This window comes from Nomascus leucogenys, chromosome 14 (genome assembly GCF_006542625.1).
Source record: "Nomascus leucogenys isolate Asia chromosome 14, Asia_NLE_v1, whole genome shotgun sequence".
NCBI lineage: Eukaryota > Metazoa > Chordata > Mammalia > Primates > Hylobatidae > Nomascus > Nomascus leucogenys.
This window is the reverse complement of record NC_044394.1, coordinates 74,834,846-74,859,061: the sequence shown is the minus strand read 5'-3', so window position 1 is coordinate 74,859,061 and position 24,216 is coordinate 74,834,846. Positions and strand designations below refer to the sequence as shown.

General features: G+C 51.5%; 1 protein-coding gene across 1 annotated transcript in view; it reads left to right on the top strand.

Annotated features, from left to right (window-relative positions):
* The window catches only part of SH3RF3 (SH3 domain containing ring finger 3), a 370,655-nt gene extending 347,057 nt beyond the window's left edge, over nucleotides 1-23,598 (top strand). Inside the window, exons 9-10 of the mRNA XM_030827021.1 lie at nucleotides 9,168-9,499; nucleotides 20,471-23,598. Coding sequence (XP_030682881.1) covers nucleotides 9,168-9,499; nucleotides 20,471-20,639 — 501 coding nt within the window. The 3' untranslated portion in view covers nucleotides 20,640-23,598. The remainder of the gene's footprint in view (nucleotides 1-9,167; nucleotides 9,500-20,470) is intronic.
* The last annotated feature ends 618 nt before the right edge of the window (nucleotides 23,599-24,216 follow it).

Genomic DNA, 24,216 nt, shown 5'->3' with positions numbered 1-24,216 from the left:
AGGCTGGGCTATTTCAGGACTTGGAGAACCTCCTCGGCCTGTTATTGCTCAGGAAGTTTCCAGGAGGCTGTAGATGCGTAGCTGGCTGTCCAGTCCCATTGCGTCTTCCCTCTTGAGCAAATAGCTAAACGTGCGCTCATCCCTCCACTCAGGCTGTGCTAATAGGAAACCAAAGCGGCCAAGGGGCTGGACACGTGGATGGCGGGCTCTGCCTCGCAGCACCTCCAAAACGATTGCCACTTACAGGGATCCCACTAAGTGCAGACGCCGTGCTGTGTGCTCTGCAAATGTCACTCCTCGGCCTCCCCTCTGCACCGAGACGACTGCTACCGTGAGAATCCGGTCTTGAGGAAGCCCAGAGGAGCAAGGTGCCTGCACAGGTCACAAGGTTGATGAGCAATTGGCCAAGTCACTGTTTTATCATCACGGAATCACTGCTGGAGTTTGGTAATGGTCATTGTATGTGAATGCCTCTGTGTTCACCTACAAAATGACTGAAACAGACTGAGACCTCAACAGTGCATTCTAGGGAGGCCTTCCAGTTACTGAATGGTATACTGGGGTTATGTGCATCACCTTGCTTAATTTTCACCATGAGGCAGTAGAGCCACAGTTAAAATTTGGCCTCAGCAAGTCCTGGGTTCGAATGCAGCTTGTGCAGCTTTTGAGTTGATTACCCTGTGTCTCTTGTTTAGCATCTCAGAGCTTGTTTTTTCTTCAGGGCTGCTTTGAGAATTTAGTGAATGAATGTATGGGCAAGACTTAGGACAGTGCCTGGCTCATAGTGACCTCTCAAGAAATAGGTCTCAGCATAGTAATAATTATCGTTATATTTAGATAATTATGTAGTCCGTTTTACACATGAGGGAAGTGGGGCTAAGAGCAGTTCCGGAACTTGTTCAAGATCAGCCAACTAATAAATACCAGGGACACCCAGCTCCATCTGTTGCCAGAGCTGTCGCAGCATCACGCACTTCCCGCAGAACACCGCGCCGTGGCTGTTTATCTTCTTGAAGTTCCTCAGGGAGTCAGTCTCTTTTGTTTCAGGAACTCCCTCACACCGTGGTGAACTTGGCCGATCATCCAAACCCACTCCCACGCCCAGCCCGGGGCCATGACCCCTAAGAGGGGGAGAGCAGTGTTCATTTTGCTCTTCACCATCGTTTTGAGTGCTGTAAATGGTAATAATCCTGATGCCCAGGGCTTAGCTTCCAAGAACAAGGATGCCCTCAGCTCCCTGTCCCTGCCAGCCCCCCCGGCTGCTTCCTGTCCTGCAGGAGGAAGGGCAGGGAACAACTGCTTCACCACTGATAACAGCAAGAGAGCAACACGATGCGGCGGTCACGTCTTCCACCAAAAACAAGCTAGAGAAGCACAATAGCTCAGCACTTCACTGGCTGCTGCCTCCCATTCCCTGCTATTTTCATGAACCAATTTTCTTTATCTTCTGTCTTTGGCAAGGGCAGCAATTTTGAAGATGCATGTTAATGTTTAAAATACCCAATAGCTGGTGCACAATTTTTCTGTTTCTTTTAATTATCTCGTTCACTTCTTCCTCTTTATTCATTGTAGATCTTCTATTCCTCTGCCCTCTCTAAAAACGCGTTGCATATTTATATTGTTATAAACCCTCCTGTGCTCTTCCAGTAACTGTTTTCAGCATAACCAGAGAGATGCCCTTTCCCCACTAAAATTTTAACAGAGCACAGCTTTTAATTACCTTTTCCCCATCTCCGACAGGAAAATTTCCAAACATAAAATAATAATCAAAAAGCTTCCAAGTATAACTTGCAACCCGAGAGCCAGACTCTACAAAGATAAGTCCCTGTTTCTTTCTTCGGAATATCTACAGTTTCTCGCAAGCGCCAGCGGTGCCTCTCACATGTCCCAGGCCTCCGGCCAGGTTCCAGCCTCACCCACTGCTTGCTAGATGTCCCACTGGAGCTTATGCTGTCGGTGCCCAGCAAGAAAAGCTGCTCCTTCTCTGAGCCAGGCCTCCCTGCAGGACCTTGGCACCTTCCGCCTGTTTTCCTGACTGCCTATGGGTTGAGGTGGCATATGAGAACTATTTGACTGTCTTTTAAAACTCACTTTGCTTCCTTTGACTTCCTATCTGCTGTGTCGGCCAAAATACTGTTATTCGACAGATTGCTAGAGGGTGGGAATTCACATAGAGTTTGGTACAAAGTCAAGGCTGGACACACAAAGGAGTCCCCGGCCATGCAGGCACAGAGCACATTCTTGTGGCTGTCACCCAGCTGTGCCACATGAGGTCACAGTACTGCGACCTGCTGTCTCCATGCCTGTCCCCTCCCCAGGCTGCAGGCGCTGGGGTTGCCTTCCCTGTAAACTCCTCCTGTGACTGTCCCCATCAGCAGCCCCACCATCCCCTGCTTAGCTGGCTTGGCTCCTCAGAAGCACCTCTGCAGCTAGGACCACATCCTGCTGACTGCATGGCAAGTCCCCCACAACCCCCGCCATCCCTGTGCCTCCACCTCTATCTCAGCTCCTTGGATGCTCCCAGCGTCCACCAGACAACCCCAGCCTCCTCAGTTGGCCCTAGAGGCACCAAGGTGTGCCATCCTCTGGCCTTTCTTTTTTTTCTTTTTCTTTTTTTTGAGACCGAGTCTCGCTCTTGTCTCCTAGGCTGCAGTGCAAGTGGCATGATCTTGTCACTGCAACCTCTGCTTTCTGGGTTCAAGCGATTCTCCTGCCTCAGCCTCCCAAGTAGCTGGGATTACAGGCACCTGCCACCATGCCCAGCTAATTCTCATATTTTTGGTAGAGATGGGGTTTCACCATGTTGGCCAGGCTGGTCTCGAACTCCTGACCTCAGGTGATCCATCCACCTTGGCCTCCCAAAGTGCTGGGATTACAGGCATGAGCCACCATGCCTGATCATCCCACGGCCTTTCTTACCTCACCAGGCACCTCAACCCTCGGCCCATCCACACTCTGGCCTGCACCTGCTTTTTGCTAGATCTACCTGTTCCACACCTCTGACCACTCCCTTGGGCCACATCACTCACCACCCCAAGCCTTTTCATTATCCCTATATCAGCCCAGCTCTTGAGGCCCGCCCCCTCCTGTGGAGTTGCCTCCTGCCCTATCAGCTAATCAACAGCAAAGCTTCCCTGGTCCATCATATCTAGTACCATTGTTTCAAAACAACATTGCAACTTTCTCCTTTTTATTTTTCCCCTCTTAAATTAAAAATGAACTCACATGTGATGCAATAAATCAAATAACAGAAAAGGGTATAACAAAACTGAAGTACTGCCCTGTCTCCCTCTGACCCTGCCTGCCCTGGGACCTGGTATCAACAGTCGAGGCCCTGTTTATTTCTGTGCTTTCCTGGGACTGTCTGCAGGTGCTCCCAGGCCTCTGAGGATCCACTTGTGTCTGAACATCTCTACCCAGTGACCACTATCTCCCCAGTCTCAGCTCACAAAAACATCTTTGTGTGTACCTGGTGGAGTTAAAGTGTGCGATTGTGTTCTATCCTTTATTCCCAAAGCTGGTGAGTTTTTAGCTCCCCTTCTGGTGCTGAAAATAGTATGTAACCCATCAGCGTGTGCAGCGCAACATGTGTAGGGTTCTGCAGATTGAGGTTCTCATGGGTTATCATGGCTAACTTTGCAAATTGAGTCCCTTTCTACCTACTTCCCATAGTACCTGACCCAGCGTTTGGTGTGTGCCCAACCAATGCAAACGGATCTTAAATATTGCCTGAGGCAAAGAGAACGAAGCTGGGAAATCTGTTTGAAAGAAGTGGTGGGACAGCCACCTGTCTCCACATGGCTTACTCAAGAAGGCAGCTGGATAAATGTGCACTTACAGGTCACATGTACAGGTTTACTTCATTTTCATGAAATGACTTGTATCTCTGTTTAATGTTGCTTTTTGCAAATCAAATTGTATTCCCTTTGGCTCCTTAACATTTCAGAGACAATTTTCCATAACTTTTAATTGACCTTTAACTGGCACTGAATCTTAATTTGAGCTTTCAATTGCTTTTGCCGAGTTTTTATACTAATGTTCTATTAAACAGTTAAGGCCCCTAGAGGAGCCCCCATCTTAATCATAACAAAAAAATCTATTACTTTACCATTTGTATAATGTTTTATAGTTTTCCTGCATAGAGTGTAGTATGAATAAATGCCTTCAAAATTCTCCTTTTTAAATATCAGATTTCTAGATGATTCTTTAAAGTGGAGTACAACTTGATTTCAGGCTTCAGGCTGTGTGTGTGAGTGTGAGTGTGTGAGCACACAAACACACATGGCTTTTTCTGGATATGACTCATAAGCTCTCCCTTCTGCAACGTGACAGTGTTCCATGCCTGGGCACAGGGATGCTTTCACACCTAGATCTTGAGAGCCAGGGCTGCAGCACAGCCTCATCACAGGCCTCCAGTCCCTGGCCCTCCCTGACCCTTGATCTCCTACACACCTACCAGCACCTGGCTTCTCACCTTGCGTCTGGGAAGGTGGGGTCTCACCTGGAGCCAGCCAGACAACTCAGGTCCACAGAATCAGTGTGTGCACTCCAGCCAGAAGTCCAGCACTGTAGGGCCTTGCTTTCAACCCATGTGTGTCCCTGGCTAGGGCACTGAGTAGGTGTTAGTAACCCTCAATAACCTTTCTTCACCTTCCCAAGGAGCTGACCCTTTCTCTGTGTCTTGACATTACTCTTTGTCGTCTGGAACTCACCGAGTTGCATGATGACCATTGGCTTCTAACTGATCACTTCCTGTGTCCTGTATCAGAATCATTTTTCGGTCCTCGTTTCAGACCCACAGAAGCAGAATCTTTAGGGGTGGGGCCCACATTTTACGTTTTGTGGAACTCCCTGATTGTTTCTTTGTATAGAGAGTTGGAGAGCTGAGAGACCCTCAGTGGTTCCGGTGCTCTCCCAAGGCAAGGCAGGTGGAGGTCTTGGATAGGAATCTCACTTTATTAATTTGACAAAAATATATTGGGAACTAACTAGGTCCTAGGTATTTCGTAAACTATTTAATATTCAGAGATGAGTAAAGACATCATAAAAACAGCAACATAATCACCAGATATTGATGAGATGCATTAGTCCTTTAAAAGCGCTCCTATATCTGTCATCTCAGCAGCTCAGCGAGGCAGATGGTACCCTTCCAAAGGTGCAGAAACAAAACGCAGGTGGTGGGGATGCAGAGCCGGGCCTTCACCACACCCGCAGAGCCTGCACCCATCAGTGTGGTTGGCGCAGGATGTGTTAGAGGAAGGGGAGGGGGAAGCTGGGCAGGCTGAGGGCACTGGGTGGTGGGAGGGCCTTCCAGAAGAGGGACATCCCAGCAGGGTGACAGCAGCCCATCACTTCCATGGAGGAAGAACCAGTTCACCTTTCTCAGCAGATCTGTCTCCCGCCCAGGCCAGGACGTTTCAGAGCAAACGAGACGTTTTGTTCCTAACAGATCTGGCTGTTTGGTTTTCTCCCTATGAGGCTGAACTGATTGGAGCCTGGCCATCCAGAAGGGTCATTGGAATGGAAAGTGATCCCCGCAACAGAGAGGAATGCAGGCCACAGATGGAAACAGCAGAGTGCTAGGGGGAACGTTTGCAGAAGAAAGCAGTCAGGAAAACATAACAGGGATGCCAAATCCACATCCCACTGGGCTCGTGAACATTGCTCACTTACTCCCAGTCCCAGGAGAAACCCAGAAAATCCATCTTTCCTTAACGTAATCTTTCAGCCCAGATCAGACCTAAATTGTGTCCTTTAAAACCTCTTCTCCTCCCATGGTGTTGGCCCCCAGATCAATCTATGAGCCTCCCCCCGAGCACATGCAAACTGTCCATTGGCTGTTCTTTCCTGCCTTACACGGGACGACCACCAGGGAAGTGCCTAGACCGTCTACCTCCATATTCCATGGATTCCGTGAGCATGACGATTGTTAGTACTGGGAATTCCACAGTGATTGGTAATAACTGATGCTTAAGGCATTAGCAGAATTCTGTCCTGGAAGGCGGACGTTTTGGAGAGGGTTTTCTAGCCATGACATCAGCATTTTTCCAAGTTAATTAAGTGTTCAGTTTATTTAATCCTGGAGAATTGAGACAGGAAAATTATCCATCACATTTACACACCCCACCCTTTCTAAAGCAGACAGCTAAGGTTGGGTCTGACTGCAGATACTCTCAGCAGCTGGGCAGTGAGGCAGCAGGGCCTCAGCCTCTCCAGCTCCACCATACCCCACGTCCAGGCCCACAGGGCCCACGGTGCCCTGGGAGCAAGGATCTGTCCACCGAGTCCCTCTCTACTCAGAGGCCAGAAGGGCTCTCCCCGAGGGGCCCGAGAGCCGTCAGCTGGACTCAGTTCATTCAGCAAACAAGTGTTGAATGCCTGTTGTGTTCTCAGCACCGTGCTAGGCGCTGGTGGGGATACTGCAGTGAATAAAACAAACACGACCCCTGTACTTCCAAAGCTTTGATTCTAGAGGGGAGCCTAGACGGGGATGAACAGCCACCAGGCCCCTTCATGGGAAAGAGGAAACAGAGGTGGGCAGAGAAAGGCTAATTCCTTTTCCTTTGGGCAACGCAAGGCCACCCAGGTCTCCTGCCTGCCAGAAGGGGAGGAGTGGCCAGCAGCCCCAGAGCCTGCAGAGTGGGCTCCGCCGGGACACCTGGGGCAGGCCTGGCTTCTATCCCTGCATCCTGGCCTGCTGTCCTTGTGACCTAGGGATCCCAGCCTTAGCACTGATGACATTTGAGGCCGGATAACCCTGCCATGGGGGTTTCCCTTGCTTTGGAGTATGTTTACCAACATCCCTGGGATCTGCCCACCAGATGCCAGCAGCACCCCTGAGTTGTGACAGCCCAGATGTCTTCAGACATTGCCACCTGTCCCCTGGGGGCAAGGTCACCCTCTCATCAAGAACTCTAGCTGTGGGTTCAGGCCTCCTGGGGAGCCAGTTCCCACCCCAGTTACTGCAGTTCTTGCCTTCCTGGCCTGCGGAGGGGCTGACGGGCCCAGCTGCTGGGTCTCCCATCCCCAAGCCTTATGCCCTGCCTACATTGTGGCCTGAACAAGCCTCCTCACTCCCTGCCCCCAGGCACCCCACTCAGATCCCAGGGTTCTGCGCCTGACCCCTCACGGTTTCTTCTTTTCCTTTCTAGTTTCTACCCAAGCAGTTCCCAATGTGTGTTCCTGGGAACACTCTCCCTCAAGTTGTGCCGCCAACAAGGGTTCTCTGAGAACTAGATTTGGGAAACACCGCACTTTGAGCTGCCAGCACGTGAAGGGCTGCAATGAAATCCATGTCTAACCGATTGCTCTAGGCTGTTTCCTATTGCTCACAACCTCCAGGGCCTGGCACGGTGCACAAGACCTTCCGGAAGTTACTGGAGGGAGAGTGAGGCAGAGGGGAGATAGGCCAGGGAGCTGCAAGCCCAGTAGCGGAGTCAGGTATCTGGATCCCCATGCTGCATGGCTCAGAGCTGGGCCACCTCTTCCTCCTGAAATCACCCAGAACTCCCCATGGACCGTCAGTACAGAGCCTGAAAGTAGGAACAACTGACCTCCAAAATGAGTCCAGCCTTGGAGGAAACACATTGAGAAAAGTGGGGAGCGAAGGCCGAGACTCAGGCAGTGGAGTTGGGGGCTGGGTTTTCACTCTGAAACCTGTGAGAGGAAATCCACACTTGCCCAGGGCACACCCTCATTATATCTCCTTCCCTCTCCATTGCATAAGCAGCAGTGGCCTGGGGGCACAGGCTCTGAATGCAGTGGGATTAATGAATACAGCGGAACAAATGCTGGTCACCAAGGGTGATGGGGATGGTCCCTTTAGACACCTTACCCGGTAGAGACCCTTCACTGGGCACTAAGCAGTATCCCACAGCCACAGGCCCCCAGACCCTGGCACCGCTGCAACAACAGTCCAGGCATGAGGCCTGGGGGGACTTGGCTGGGGCTGGAGCAGTTGTGCTTTTACACAACCAGACCCCAGCGTGGCTTGGGCGTCACAGGAAGTCCCATCAGGAACCGTGTCACCTGTCCTACAAAGTCTACTTAGAAGAGCTGGGGGAGGAGAAAGCAAATGACATTGACTGCTGGTTCCTCTACACAGACAATGACGTTGCCAGGCTTGGCCAGGGTCCCGTGACAGAGAGGGCTGTGTTGTCGGGGATGGCCCATCAGCAGCATCCTCCTCTGAGAATGGCATCACCGGCCTGCCCTAGGGGCCTCGGGCCCTATTTTGGACATTTCTGCTAGATTTTGGAAGAGAAAGGAAAACAAGTGTTGGACGAGCTTTTTTCTGGCGGGGGGTGGGCGGGAGAAGACAGAGTATCGCTCTGTCACCCAGGCTGAAGTGCAGTGGAGCAATCTCAGCTCACTGCAACCTCCGCCTCCTGGGTTCAAGCTATTCTCCCACCTCAGGCTCCTGAGTATCTGGGATTACAGGCAAGTGCCGCCACGCTCAGCTAATATTTGTATTTTTAGTAGAGACAGGGTTTCACCATGTTGACAAGGCTGGTCTCGAACTCCTGACCTCAAGTGATCTGCCCACCTTGGCCTCCCAAAGTGCTGAGATTACAGGCGTGAGCCACCGTGCCCAGCCTGGATGAGCTCTTGGTCTTAGCTTTGTTTTCCTCCTCTGAGCCACTTTACAAGGTTATCTTTAAAGTTTCCCGATGGAACCGTTCTCCATGGGTCTCTCACCCTTCTACCCATCTTACAACTGAGATGCCATCTGCTGGCCTATCTTTTCAAGATGTCTATGTAGTTACCAGCCTTGGAAAGTACAAATAATGTCAATCTTCAAAGCAAAGAGCTGGCATGCTTACTGCCTGACTCCGGAGCAGAGGGCCAGCATCCTCACAGTCCAGTAGAGAGGATTTGGTGTCCCGAAGCTCCAGGTCCTCTGCTTTAACACAGCCTGGTGTGCCTGCAAGTGTCACCTGGCCCTCACTGGTCCACCCTGTGGGAACTGGGGTTCAGGGAACTGGTGCAAGAAAATGCTGGTACTCTGGCTACTGCTGTTACTGTGAGTTGTAAAGTCTTTTGTCTCTAAAAAAAATAAGAAATTTAAAAATAAAGTTCCACATAGAAAGATGCATTCCCCTCTCTCTGACAGCAAGGGCATTGGGAAGCATTCACCTGTTTGGTTTCCATCTTATGTGTCTCCCCAGAAAGAGAAGAAGAGTGGGCTCCTGAAGCTTCTAGCTGGAGCATCCACCAAGAAGAAGTCACGCTCCCCGCCATCTGTGTCTCCAACCCATGACCCCCAGGTGGCTGTGGACGCCCTGCTCCAAGGCGCAGTGGGCCCCGAAGTGTCCTCACTGTCTGTCCATGGTAGGGCAGGGTCCTGCCCCATAGAGAGCGAGATGCAGGGTGCCATGGGGATGGAGCCTCTGCACAGGAAGGCAGGCTCCTTGGATCTAAACTTCGCATCTCCTTCCCGGCAAGCACCTCTGTCCATGGCTGCCATCCGCCCCGAGCCTAAGCCGTTGCCCAGAGAGAGGTAAGTGGAGGGGCTTGCCTGCTCTGTGGCATGCTGTGGTTTGGTCTCTGAGGTCTAGAGCTACCTTCAGGGAGCCGGGACACTGTGGCCTTGCTGGGATTAGGTTTACCAGATGTACCTCAACACCCAGATCCACATGGTCCCGAGCTTGGGTGAGTGCTGGATGAAGCGAGTCTGGGAACTGGAGTATTATTTCACGTTCTGCATCCGTCTGGTTCCTGAGTTTGGGATTGCAAAGGAGCCATCAGGAAATGTGTCAGGACCAAGTGGTTCTGAGTGCAAATAGTGGGAGACTAGGCAGTGAGTGGTCTGTGCCCCCTCAACCCTGGGGAATCCTGGAGCAGGCCCCTGGGCTGAGTCCCTGGTGGGCCTATGTGTCCACTCAGAGAGCAGCTCTTCCGTCGCAAGCCTCAACCCACTCGGTGTCTTAGAATTATGATGTTACTCAAGATGGCTTCAAGTCTATATCCCTTGAATTATCATGGCTTCAAGGGTATATAGTCCATCAGATTGAACCCTTTGAAATTGCCAAAATTCATTCGTTTCGATGCTTACTAGCAACTTCACATGGTTCAGCCTAGGTTTTTACCGATCTGGAAACTGAGTCCGGTTGAGGCAACATGGCCCACTAAGGCTGTGGGCTGTAGGGCTGCAGGTGCTTGAGTTTCACCTGGGGCTAGAGGCGTACCTGGCTTGGATCCCCCTGTGTGAGTTATCCATCCTAAAAGGGCTCTCAGATAAAAGCCGAAGGCATCACGGAGAGATACAATGGCTGTCAGGTTAGGATGGCAGGAAGATGTGATCCTTACTGAGTGCCTACACATGGTAACATTGCTGAAATAATAAAACACAAACAACCTCCCAAAAAGGACAGTCCTGGTGTTTCTGCCAGAACCCTTCCTCCCTTGGCTATTCGGGTGCCTGCAACCCGGGAAGGCAGCCTCTGCCCTGAACACCTGCTGCCCTCCCAGACACCATTCCCAGTGCCAGGTGGGGAATGAGACAGGGCCTATCTAGATCAGAGGTCTAGTTTTCTATCCTCACATACTCTTCTGTATAGTTTTCTAGCTTCACAAGTTCTTCGTTAAGGGCCAGATGGTAAATACTGCAGATGTTGCAGTCCTGCTGTGTCTGTGGTGACCACTTCCTCTGCCTTCACGGTGGAAGCGTGGCCACGCACCATATGTAGATGAATGGGCCGGTGTCCCAGTAAACCCCTACTTGTGGACACTGAAATTTAAATTTCATACAATTTTCGTAGGTCATGAAATAGTCTTCTGATTTCTTTTTCAACCATTTCAAAATGTAACAATATTCATAGCTCTAAGACTAGACAAATTAGCCACAGGCGCAGTTTGCCAGCCCTGACAGAGATGACGCCTAGCGCCAAGCCTATGGGGCTAGGCCTGGGGCTCCAGAGTGGACAAGGCTCTCTGCAGGACCCACAGCTACTGACTTCTGCTAACCAGTTAGAATGGAAGTCGCATGTACTCCTGCTGTTAGCATCACAAGAGCTGGGTGTTCTGCACAGGGGTGACGTTCAGAACACTCAGCAGCGGGCATGGATTCTGGCTACGCATGCCCAGGACAGCCAGGCCCTGCCTGCAATGTTTCCTCAAGCGCTACATGTGTATAGTCTCAGTGAACCCTCCCAAGAACCCTGTGAAATCAGTTATCCTTGTTTTACAGATGAGGAAACCGAGGTTTTGTAAAAGGCTAGGTAACTGGCCCAAGATCACACAGCTAGTTAGTGGCCAAGCCAGAGATTCAGCTGAGGGCTTTCTGACCTCAGAGCCCACGCCCTGAGCTACCTTACTGTAGGGTGCACGGTCAGCAGCACCCCCAGTCCTGTGTAGTCACAAGGCCTACTTTCAGCTTGCGGACATTGTGGGACATGTCACAGCTCCGCCAGGGGCTGCACCATTGTTGGGTTCTGCAGATCCATCAGCACTGCCATGCCAGTCCCAGCCCATACAGCCACACCCACAGGGAGAAGTGCCTTCCCCTCCACCAGGCCCCAGGCGCTTGGGGGACTGGGTTCACACTGCACACCACACTGTGCAAACATACACACACCACACATACACCATACAAACACACACACCACACATACACCATACAAACACACACACACCCCACACACCACACATACACCATACAAACACACACACACCCCACACACATCATACACAAACACGCACCACACATACACCATACAAACACACACATACCCCACACACATCATACACACACACGCACCACACATACACCATACAAACACACACACACCCCACAGATAACATCATATAAACACACACACCCCACATACATCATACAAACACACACACCACACATACACCATACACACACATATACCCCACACACATCATACAAACACACACACCACACATACACCATACACACACATATACCCCACACACATCATACAAACACACACACCACACATACACCATACAAACACACACATACCCCACACACATCATACACACACACGCACCACACATACACCATACAAACACACACACACCCCACAGATAACATCATATAAACACACACACCCCACATACATCATACAAACACACACACCACACATACACCATACACACACACATATACCCCACATACATCATACAAACACACACACCACACATACACCATGCAAACAGACAGACCACACATATAAACACTCACACATTACACATACAGCATATACACACACAACACACACACTGCAAACACACACCCCACATACACCATACAAACACATACACCATACACACCATGCAAATACACATACACCATACAAACACACCCCACATACATCATACAGACACATGCCACACACTGCAAACACACATGCTACAGACATCACACACACGACACATACATCATGCAAACACAGACCACATACCTGTGCAAACACACTTCGCATACACTATACATACAAACACACATACCCCACATACACCATACAAACACATACTCCACACACACCATTGCAAACCCACACCCTTCACACACCATACACATATATACCATACACACTGCACACACCCCACACACAATACACACACACCACATGCACTGCAAACACACACCCCACATACACCATACACACATGCCACACTGCACTCACCCCACACACCCTGCAAACACACACCCCGACATGCTGCAAACCATACACACACATACTGTACAAACACATCACACACCATACACACACCACACACCATACATACACACCATAAACACACACCATATACATTGTGCAGACACACACACTGCACACCAAACATGCACTGCACACACACCAGACAAAACACATAACACACAGATACACACACTATACACAAATTGTACATCAAGCAAACACGTAATACAAACACACAAACACATTCAGACACACAACACACACCCACCTTCTCTTTCCTTCTGTCCTCCTCCTCCACTTCCTCCACCTCCCATCCTCTCCTAAGGAGTTTCCTCCGCATCAGAACCTCCCTCCATGGGACCAACACCTGCTGCCTGTGTTTTCCAAATGGGTCCTGGCCCTTGTCTGGAGTCACAGAGTTGGTCTGCCGGCTCGTGAGAATGACAGACTTTGGGATAGTTCAAAGCTGTTCTCATGTCTCCCCTAGGATTCTTCTTCCCCAGACCCCTCAACTTTATCTTCAAAGACATGACTTTCAGACACCTCAATAAAAAGTCTTGAAAGACCCTGTTTCTATAAAGTGATGGGCGTCTCTGATGAATTAGAAAATTCAGGGACTCACTCCCGTTCTCTGAGTGTTCCATCTAATCAGGGGTCATTGTACCCAGAGACTCTTGGTGGCCTCCTTGCTCCCAAACGCTCTGTAGCACTGATTAAAGAGAAGTGTTTCCAAAATACAGCCTGAAACCAAACCACTCATGAGCCCCAGAAATGCCCCCTCCCCTCAACGTGGTAGCCACAGGCTGCCTGGTATCCTGGGGAGCCCTGGCAGGTCGGAGCTGAGGGCATGACTGGGAAAATGCTGACTCCTCGGGCTGGGACAGCACCAGAGAGCACTTGGACTTGGGCCCTGCAGACTTGTGAGTAAAACTTACTTCCAGGCTTACTTTGGAGGAGGAGCTGCTGGGCTGCGCCCTGTGCAGAGGTGAGAGTCCCTGCAATGGGGCCAGAACACTCAGCTGCCAAGCACTCCTGGAGGGCCTCAGGTGTGCAAGGCCCACCTATGATCATGAAAGTGGGAATGCCAGCAGGGCAGTATGGGCTGTCAGAGTCAAGGTTTCCACCCCGAAATGCCAAGGAGGAATGGGCAGTGTTGCTGCCTGCATTTCTTGGGCCTCTCCTATGTCCAGACTCCTCCAGATCTCAACCATCTCTCTCTTGAGACGCTGGAAAGAAAGCGGGCGCTACTCTCCTCTCCACTCTCAAGAGGAAGGACATTCAGGTAGAAGGTGCCGCAGAGGGAGCTCCTCTGAGAAAGGACTAGGGGAGTGTACTGTGGGCAGCACCCTGGGGCCGGGTCAGCCAGGCCTGCAGGCTCAGCAGCCCTGCCCCAGCAGCTGGCAGGCAGCAGGCCAGCCTCACAAGTAGACTTATGAGCCAAGCCCACGAGCCTGGGGTGTAAGTAAACTAGAGGGCCATGCCCCATTCCTTCCAAGGGGACCTCATCTTTAGGTGTCTGGCATATTCTTGTCCTGCGGACTATGGAGAGGGAGCTGAATTTCCAGAAGTTGCTTGTGGAACTCATAATACGGCTGTGGTCATAGGAAATGCAGGCAGAAAATGCACATGGCATCAGGTTAAAACTGTCTAATGCCCCGGTTCCCCAGCAGAGCTACACCAACCCTGGTCTATTCTGGTGCAGGGCCAGGCAAGCTGAGTTCTGGAACCAGCTCCTCCTGCCCACTGGATGCCTGCCTACTGGCTCTTCTGCACCTTGGCAGTATCAAGTGTCATAGAGAGGCTTTGAGTAGACAGACACGCCGGCCACCTACCAGCCATTTCATCCTGAACATCTTTCATTTCTTTCTTTCTTTTTTTGAGACAAAGTCTCACTCTGTCACCCAGCCTGGAGTGCAGTGGTGCAGTCTCGGCCCACTGCAACCTCTGCCTCCCAGATTCAAGGATTCTTGTGCCTCAGCTTCCCAAGTAGCTGGGATTACAGGCATCCACCGACACACCTGGCTGATTTTTGTATTTTTAGTAGAGACGGGGTTTCGCCATGTTAGCCAGGCTGGCCTCAAACTCATGGCCACAAGTGATCCGCCCACCTTGGCCTCCCAGAGTGCTGGGCATGAGGCGTGAGCCACTGTGCCTGGCATCCTTTCTTCATTTTTATAGTCCTAGTTTCCACATACATAAAATGGGGATAATAATACATGTCTGGGTATAATACTTGTAAATCACCTAGATTAACACCAGAAAAAGTATGAGTGCACACTAAACAACACAACAATAATAATATATGCTCTTGTGTCCAGAGTTGTTTCCTGGCGAGTTCATGGTCTCGCTGACTTCAAGAACGGAGCCACGGACCTTCACGGTGAAGAGTGAAAGGACAAAACTTCCACCGCATGGAAGGGGACCCAGCGGGTTGCCCTGGGGTGGCCAGCTTTTATTCCCTTATTTGTCCCCTCCCGTGTTCCGTTTTTGTCCTATCAGAATGCCCTTTTTTCAATCCTCCCTGTTATTGACTACTTTTAGGATCCTGCTGATTGGTGTGTTTTACAGGGCGCTGACTGGTGCATTTTATAGAGCGCTGATTGGTGCATTTGATAATCCTCTTGCTAGCTACAGAGCGCTGATTGGTGCATTTTACATTCCTAGCTACAGAGTGCTGATTGGTGCGTTTTACAGTCCTCTTGTAAGAAAGAAAAGTTCTCCAAGTCCCCACTCGACCCACGAAGTCCAGCTGGCTTCACCTTTCACTATGACCTCTCTAATAGTAATATATGCTGTGACATCTATGATAGATAATAGTAAGATGGTGATGGTGAGGGCACCTGCAGCACAGCCTGGCCGACCCCCACCCCTTTGACCTGCACAGGCTTCTCCCCAGAAGTTCACATTGGATCAGCTTATCCTCAGCTCTTGATGGCCTTTGAGTTATTTGGCTTTGTTAGGATTTCAGCTTCCCTTGCTCTGATCCATTATGTGTGTGGTGAGCAGAATAATGGCCCCCAAAGATGTCTATGCCCTAAACCCAAAAAACTCATGACTGTGTTACCGTACATGGCAAAGAGGAAGTCAGGTTGCAGATGGAATGAAAGTTGCTAACCAGCTGACTTGAAAATAAAGAGATTACCTGGGATTATCCAGGTGGGCCCTGTGTAATCACAAAGGGTCCTTATGAGTAGAAGAGAGAGGCAGAGGAGAAGGTCAGAGTGGCATGATGAGAGCACTCCCCTTTGAAGATGGAGGAAGAAGCCTCCAGAGAAGGGATGAAGGCAGCTTCTAGCAACTGGAAAAGGCAAGGAAACAGCTTCTACCCTAGAGCCTCCAGGAGGAACCAGCCTTGCAGACGCCTTGATTTTGGCCCAGTGAGACCGTGTTGGAGTTCTGACGGATGGAACTGTAATAAATTTGTATAGTGTGCTGCCATTACATTTATGGTCATTTGTTACAGTCATAAACAACTAATATGCGTGTTGATATTACAGTTTAGTGTCCAGGGTATAGAAGTATTCTTATCCCCATGTTCCTAGCAGACACCACACTGTTACCAGCACATTCCATGGACTCAGGGGCTCATTCGTTTTCCTGTGCTGGAGCAAGTGCTCTGAAAAGGCTACCACATGGAGGGCCACTTTGCAGACCCTGTTGTCAGGGAGGGAAACAGACGACCCCCAAGGAAAGCAGAACATCTAAACCTCGTACACAGAGCTAATGGTAATAATAATGGAATGAGAATTCATTCTGATTTTGCCCATTTGGATTCCTTGAGCCCCGTGTCTGAAAATTAGCCGTGGTTGCCATAACCTTAATTATACTCAGCAGGGCAGAGTTGCTCGCTGATTTATGACGCACAGTTGTGACCTGGGAGTAGCTGTCATCCTCAGCTGCTCACACGGACACGACAACGGCCCTCTGTGTCTATAACGGGGAGTATCAATTACTTTCCTGTAGCAGGAAGAACAGCTCAGAGTCTTGGAATGATCTGGACAGAAACGTTAAATGCTTGTCTCATATAAATTCAGCCCACATCCATCTGGGCTCATTAAATCATTGAATTGCTCAGAAGCACCAAATTACATCTTTCTAACAAATTATATTTTTAAAGCTGCTTGTTTATTTCACATCTGGAAGTTGAGGCAAAAGCCAAAACTTGCATTCAGAGTCTGAGAAATCATCTTGCCCTTTGCCTTCCTTTCTTTCCTTGGGGAAGAGAGAGGAGAAGCAGGTGTTTGGAAGAGGTGGAGGATGGCAGAAGGCCACAGGTAGGATGGCGTTGGTCCTGTAGGCCCTCGCAGCCTTGGTTTGTGTGCATGCTGTCTGATTTCACAGACCGCTGGCTGCATCCTGGCAGCCATCTGTCCTTCAAGGAGGGCCAGCAGGAAGCCCTCACAGAGACGCTGGGCTGGGAGGAAGGAAGTGCCTCTGCCTGCCCTCCTTCCTCCCCGCCTGCATGTCCCTGAGAGCAGCGTCTGGTTCGCCGGCAGACAGCCCATGGGAACCAGTCCAACCCTCGTGCACCTGTAGATGCTCTGAGACACTTAGAGTTGGCTGGTATTCGGGACTGGGACCCAGAACCTGGCCTGTTCTGCTTCCCCAGGAGTAGGAACACTGCACCCCCAAGTCAGCCTCAGGAGCCCATCCTCCATGCCTCCTCCTCTTGCCAGCCTGATGCAAGCTGGGCCTGTGTGCCCATGGGCTGTGCGCTCCATAGGACTGGGCCTTGGTCTCCTGTCTGCACATCTTTCCTGAGCCCAGCACCAAGCCAAACTGCCCCAATGCCATGGCTTCTGCACCCCAGGCTCTGTGAGCAGGTGGGCTGCGGAAGGGCAAAGGCTTCCTCCCCAAGCATGCACTCAGCTCGATTCTCAGACACCAATGTGCAAGCATTCCCTCCCAGAGTTGCTGAAAATCCACATTCCCTAGTCCATTCCCCCTAAGTCGTATCAAGTAGGTCCAGGAAGGGCCCAGGGAACTGGGGGGGGGGGGGGTCCTGAAGCATGTGAGCCACACTTGGAGCAGGTGTGCAGTAATCCCTGTGGCGATGGAGCTTGCAGACTGGTGCAGGAGGCAGGATGAGTTGGGTAAACAGGTGAATGGCTGGGTGGTAGAAGATGGTAAGAGCTGGGAAAGGGCAGGCCTGGCATGGCCACACAGGGAAGGGCGTTCTGGGCAGAGGGAGCAGCATATGCAGGAGCCCTGAGGTGGGTGCACCTGGGGTCGCCAGGGCGCAGTGGGGCAGAGCTGGCGGAGTGGGAGGGGCGCGGTGTGGAGGGCCTGGGAATGCTGGGGCGTTTAGACTGTGGCCCCTCCTCTGAGAGGGATGGGGACTGCTGGAGCCCTCTGAGCCTCTGTCCAAAAGGAGCCTCAGCTGTGAGGCAACTCAGTCCAAGCAGGGTGACAGCAGGAGGCCCAGAGCAGGCAGCTGCCAGGACCAGGAGCCACCCACAGGAGACCCACATGGAGGCCACCAGGGAGGGCATCCAGAGCCACGGGGGCCATGTCTCCTAGACAGCCTCGGCGTCTGTGGAGATGGGTACCCGGGCAGTCCAGTGCTGGTTATTGAGTGCCTTCGTCCTGCCAGGCCCATCTCGGTGCTGCTCAGCAAAGCGGGTGTCTGAGGAACCATCAGCCAGGGGTTTTTAGGCAGAGAGGATAGCTGCACCCTGCCTGCCACAAAACCCACCACATGTGGGATCTGGGCTTTAGATGGGAGGTCCAACATCCTGGTGCCCCAGGGGGCATCTTCTCTCAGCCCTTGCTGCACAGTCCTCACCCACACAAGGGCTGGGGGTGCAGGGTCCCAGCCAGGCTTCGGACAAGCATGACCCTGTGGAGTTTCCCCAGGGCAGAGGGAGGCCCAGCTAGTGGGAGTGGGGATGGGGCCCTGCCCGTCAGACCACAAGCATGAGGGCTGAGGGCACAAGGCCCAACTGGTTCGTCCTTGGCAGCGTTTTAGAGGAAGGCTCTCCTGGGGCCACCACAGCTGCTTTTCAGCCTTGTTCCTCCTCCTCTGTGGCTTGCAGGATGGGCGTGGGATGGCAGAGCAGGGGTGTGTTTGTGTATGTGTGTGTGTCCTGTCAAACATAATCATAGCCGGACACTAGTGAAGGTGGTCAGACAGGTTTTAATCGGCAACATAATGGACATTCGCAATGGGGAATAGGATCCAGGCTGAGCTGAGCTCAGGTTCAATTGGCACACAAGTGACTGGGGGTTTCCAAGAGAGAATGGGGGAGCAGGGAGGCAGTGAGTAGGGGCTCAGGAGAGTGAGGGAAGTGAAAAGTTAACAGATGGTGGAAGCGGGTGGTCCGTGTGAACACATCTGGACATGCTGACGTGCTCACTGAAGTCAGGAGACAGGCCCTGTCCTCAGGTGTGGCTGGAACTCACAGCCAATTCTTTTGGCTGCCGTGAGGTTTCTCAGGCAGGCACTTTAAAGGGGGCTGGAGTCAGCCTACGGATGCCACCTTGAGCTGTGTTATGTTAGTGGTTGTTCAAGTTGTTATAGGCAGAGGTGAGGCCCAGCCAAGAAGAGGGCTCAGGGGAGCCAGTCTGGAGTGTGGTCGAGGAGAGAACTCTTGGTCAGTGCCACAGCTAAGTGTTGTCAGGAGCACCTGCCACAGCCCAGAGAGCCCCTGGGGTGCACTCGGAGCTCCAGCACCTGCCACGCAGCACGCCCCATGCCCCTGGCCCCTGCAGGCAGAGGCCATGCAGGGAAGGCCCCAGGGAAGGCTCCTGTCTCTGCTTCCATATTACGGCATATTGCTCTGAAAATAGGGACTCCAGAGAGGCCTCAGAGGCTGCAGGGGGCCCAAGTCTTGTGGAAATGAGATGTGGGGAAAGTTGGGCCTTATTGATGTTGGTGATGCGGCCTCAGCCAGTTCCAATGCTAAGGCACTGGGAAAAAATTTTACGATTTTTGGAGCACATTTAAAAATAAGGACAGGTTGGGCACGGTAGCTCATGCTCATAATCCCAGCACTTGGAGAGCCTGAGGCCAGTGGATCACTTGCACTCAGGAGTTCAAGACCAGCCTGGGCAACATAGCAAGACCCCATCTCTACAAAAAAATTTAGAAATTGGCTGGGCATGGTGGTATGTGCCTTGGTCCCAGCTATTCGGGAGGCTGAGGTGGGAGGCTCACTTGAGCCTGGGAGCTCAAGACTTCAGTGAGCTAGGATCATACCACGGCACTCCAGCCTGGGTGGAAGAGCAAGGCCCTGTCTCAAAAAAATAAGGACAATTTACAAAAACAATGTTCCAAGTACCTTTCACACATCACATTGGGCCCCAGTCTGTGAGGTGGTGCTGCAGTTGAGGGGCTATGCTTTTCAGAGGAACCTACAGAGGGGGAGGTGAGGACACAAGCCCAGGGTCTTGACGTTAGGATGGGGCAAATAGGGACACAGTTTGTCCTGACCCTCCCCCGCCCCTGCCCCTGGGAGGCCGCAGTCTGGGTGGGTGGGCCAGGGCAGGAGCGTGGATATGAGGTGGGGGGCTGTGCTTGGGTAGAGAATCTTCAAGGGGGTGAAACAGTCCAGCTTCTTCATAGATCAGCATCTAAAAGGACAGCAGGGGGAAATGTCTTTTAAATTTTTTTTACAAAAAAAATGAAAAAATTCAAAAGAGTTTTGAAAAAATTAAAAATAAAGATAAATAGAAATTGTATAAAGTGGGAAAATAGCAGCAAATAACAATAATTTACACCGAGGGAAGAAAAAGAGAAAGCACGACCCAGCAGATGGAGACAGTCTGTGCAGGGTTCACCTACTGTGCTGTTTCCCCAGGTACCGCGTGGTGGTCTCATACCCACCCCAGAGTGAGGCGGAGATCGAGCTGAAGGAAGGCGACATTGTCTTTGTGCACAAGAAGCGCGAGGACGGCTGGTACAAGGGGACCCTGCAGCGGAATGGCCGCACAGGCCTCTTCCCGGGCAGCTTCGTCGAGAGCTTCTGAGGACTGGTGCTCCCTGCACCCAGCTCGCAGAGGGGGAGGTCGCCTGGGAAGCCCCACGGCACACAGAGAGGGAGCCACGGCGCCCCAAGGGTTCCAGGTCATCTCCAAGTCACCTGGCGGGGGACGCCCTGGCCCAGGGTGGGGGCCAGGGACTGTGGAGGTCGTGCCTTCTCCCAAAACCCCCAATGGAGAGCACGCCTGGGATGTTCTTCAAGGAAATGCCCACCCCCTCTGTGGAAACTGCAAAGAAAGCACCTTGAGGAAGAGAGGCAGGTGCCGGCGCAGGCAGGCCTGTGGCTGTGGTTTGCAGCCACGGCAGCGTTCTCATTTACCACCTAAGCAGAGTTGGAGGTTGCAGGAGGTCTGCAGGTGAAGTGGGTGGCATGGAGGCCAAGAGCGCTGGAGATCATCTTTCTGGGCTGCCCTGGGCTTCCCGCGGGGCCCAGGTTGCTCTGTCACCATTCTATATACCTCAGTCACCTGCCGCCCGGCTGCTCAGCAGGGGTGTTTGTGAGGCCCTGGGGGTGCCCCGGAGAGGGCACCCCACCGCCCCTGTGGGAACCGGAGCAGAATCTGTGGGTTTTTGTCCTGCCAGTAGTATAAGCAACACTTTCTGTTCACCACCACTGTCCCTTGCATTACTTCTTTCTTACAGCATATTTTTAACGTAAAGCTGTTAGACTTTATATATTTCTAATAGGTCAGACATTGCCTATTTTTCATACATCTGGTGCTGCCTTTTTGTAAAACTAGTAATGACTTGGTTGAGCTTGAAAGAAAAGATGTCTGAGGCGACATCAAAGGGGCAGAATTTTTATATTTCCCATATGGGTTTGGGACAGCGCCGAGAAGCCCCCATCCCGCACCTCAGTGCTGGCCAGTACTCTGGGGGCTGGCGGGGTGGATCCATTGAGGGGGTCGGAGGGAGCTTGGAAGCAGCCGGTTTCTTTAAACTCTTACCAAAACCCTGCATTCTGTCTAGACGGCGATGATTATTATTCAAGACCTGGAAACATTTCGAGGAAGGGACACTATAATTGTCCTTTTGTGTGGCGGTAGAAGGAGCACGCAGGTCAACCCCAACCGGGAAGGCAAAATCTTCCCTTTATTGCCTCAGAGAGAACTGCAATTAGCATTCTCAGAAGATGATTTCTTGGTATCAAAATGTGCAGTTTCTACAACAGTTTAGATCACCACCACCATTTTACTTCTTTTTTAAAAATAAATAACTGCTCCCATTTCAGGCAGTGCAAGCCATCTGCTGGAGACCACAGGTACAAGGAGATCAGGGGGTTGTGGCATGGCTGCAGGCTTGCAAGATCGGGGAGCTGGGAGGGCGAGAGAGGAGGAGGTGCAGCTTTGATGCTGGGACCTCCCTGAGTGGGGCTGATGAATGTATATTCATTAGCACCATGGCTCACTTCCCAGGAAAACTGATCAGGAGCCCTTCGGGAGACAATTTTGTTCTCAAGATTCGCACCTTAGGAACACATTTTTATCACCTCAAAATTTTGATCCAGCACCCCTCTCTCCACCTATATTTTTACAAATACCATTCAGACTTAAATTAAGCTGAAGAAACTAGCCTTTGATAACATAGGGTGTCACTGGTTTTCAGGGATGTAACCAATTCCAGAAATACATTCTCTTGCCTGGCATAAAGCCTTTGAAACACGGGACGCTTATTTTCAGAGTTCCTGTTTGGGGATGTGACTTGGCTACTTGTTACTTCCAGGTGGTTACCACACGGCGAGGGTCATGCCTTTCCCTCTCTCCAGATGATAATAGATTTAATAGGCTTGAAGAAGTTGTTCAGAATCAAAGAAGAAAAAGTCTGGCTTAAACATAGGAACTTCTGTGTGCCAGGTTAATGACAACCAAAAGCTATCTATTTACCATTATTGCCAAACTTCATCAGTTGCCCATCCTGCACCAAAATCCTGTGCGTGTTTAAATTCATGTTGTCACCAAAGAGGTGCACAGATCAACAACCTGGATGACGCAGGTGTTCTCCGGGGAAACCAGACTAAGCCAAGTCTCCAGGTAACTTTTTTTAAGTCTTTTTTTTCAAGGCACGCAGGTACCAAGCAACAGAATAGAGTAACCTGAACGTTCTTCCTCTCCCAGGCATGGCCCACATGGTGCTTCAGGTAGAAATATGCTTCACCCTCCTGGTGGGGGGCGAGGCCACAGCCCACTGCATGCAGCATGGTAGAGAGCTGGGGCGAGTATCTCCATGTCTTTGGAGAATATCAGCTGGCCCCTTTCAGGGCAGAGTAGGGTGGGCGTTGGTGCCACCTTAGGAAGGAGAGCGATGCGTGGGTCTGGCCAGAGCTCTGGAGCCAATGCCGGGCTGCCTGAGGGCAGAGGAAATGCATGGCCCACGTGCATTTCTGAGTATTTTAAACTCATTTAGGCCCTGCAGCCTTCATGATGATGTAGCTTGCAGAGAAGAGCAGGAGCAGAATTAGCCCTTTCTTCAGGCCATCTTGCCTCAAAGGGCACATATGTTTGGCAGTTAAGATTAAACTAACCCTTATGTTTCATCCTGGCCCCATGATGTACACATCTTAGCCATGTAGTGGCCTTGGGGGCCACAGAGATTTCCTTTGAGGAGCATGGTAGAGTCCACAGCCATGGCTGAAGTCAGTGGACACCAAAGGGACGGGACTGCAGGCCACCAGGGGCCTCTGCCCAGAGGGAGGCAGAGAAGATGGCGGCCACTGGTGCTCTCCTGGCATCCTCATGGGGTGATGCCAGGCCGGGCACCTCCAAACAAGCTCAGCCGACTGGGAGATCCTTTGTACTTTGCACAGTTCACACACACAAACACACACACCCTACCCCAAGTGTTTATGTTAGACACAAATGTCAGCGTGTGATTTTGGAAGACTTGTCAGTGATGACGAACCATGATGCCTGTGTTTCTGAGTCTTTAAATAAAAATGAACATGGAGAAGCCTTGTGTCTGCATGTTGGGAGCAGCAGGGTCCAGCAGAGGCCAAGAGGGACCCAGGTAGGAGCAGAACCTGAAAGCACGGCCCACCTGCCTGCTCAACAGCCCAGCTGGCTCATGCACCTGCCCCTCAGTGCTCTTGTGTGGGGGGCACCAAGTCTGTATCAGGATGGTATTAGTCAAGGAGATGGGAGAGTCGTGACATCAAACGTCTGTACCCAGCACATGCCAGAGACCCAGGAGCTGGGCAGTAAGAGCCAAGCCACGGAAACCAGCAGTGGGCTGGGTGGGGAGGGTCTCCAGTTCCCCTCTAGGGGCTCGTGTGCCTGGAAGGGCAGGGTGGCTTGCTGTAGATGACGCCTCCTTTTCTTGTCATTATTCAAGTCCCTTGTAACCAGAAGTGCCTGGTATTAACCTCTGAGACCAGCACTTTCCTGGTCTTACCCTTGTCTCTCTGGCCCTTGGGGTGCCTGAGCCATGGCAGCCATTCCCTGGAGCACAGGATGGGGGTGCAGGGAATCCCACCAACAGAAGAGCCCAGGAGCTCACTGATCTCCAGGAGGGTGCGTCTGTCTCCAATCAGCCAGCCTGACGCCTGGCAGAGGGCTGGCCCGACAGCCT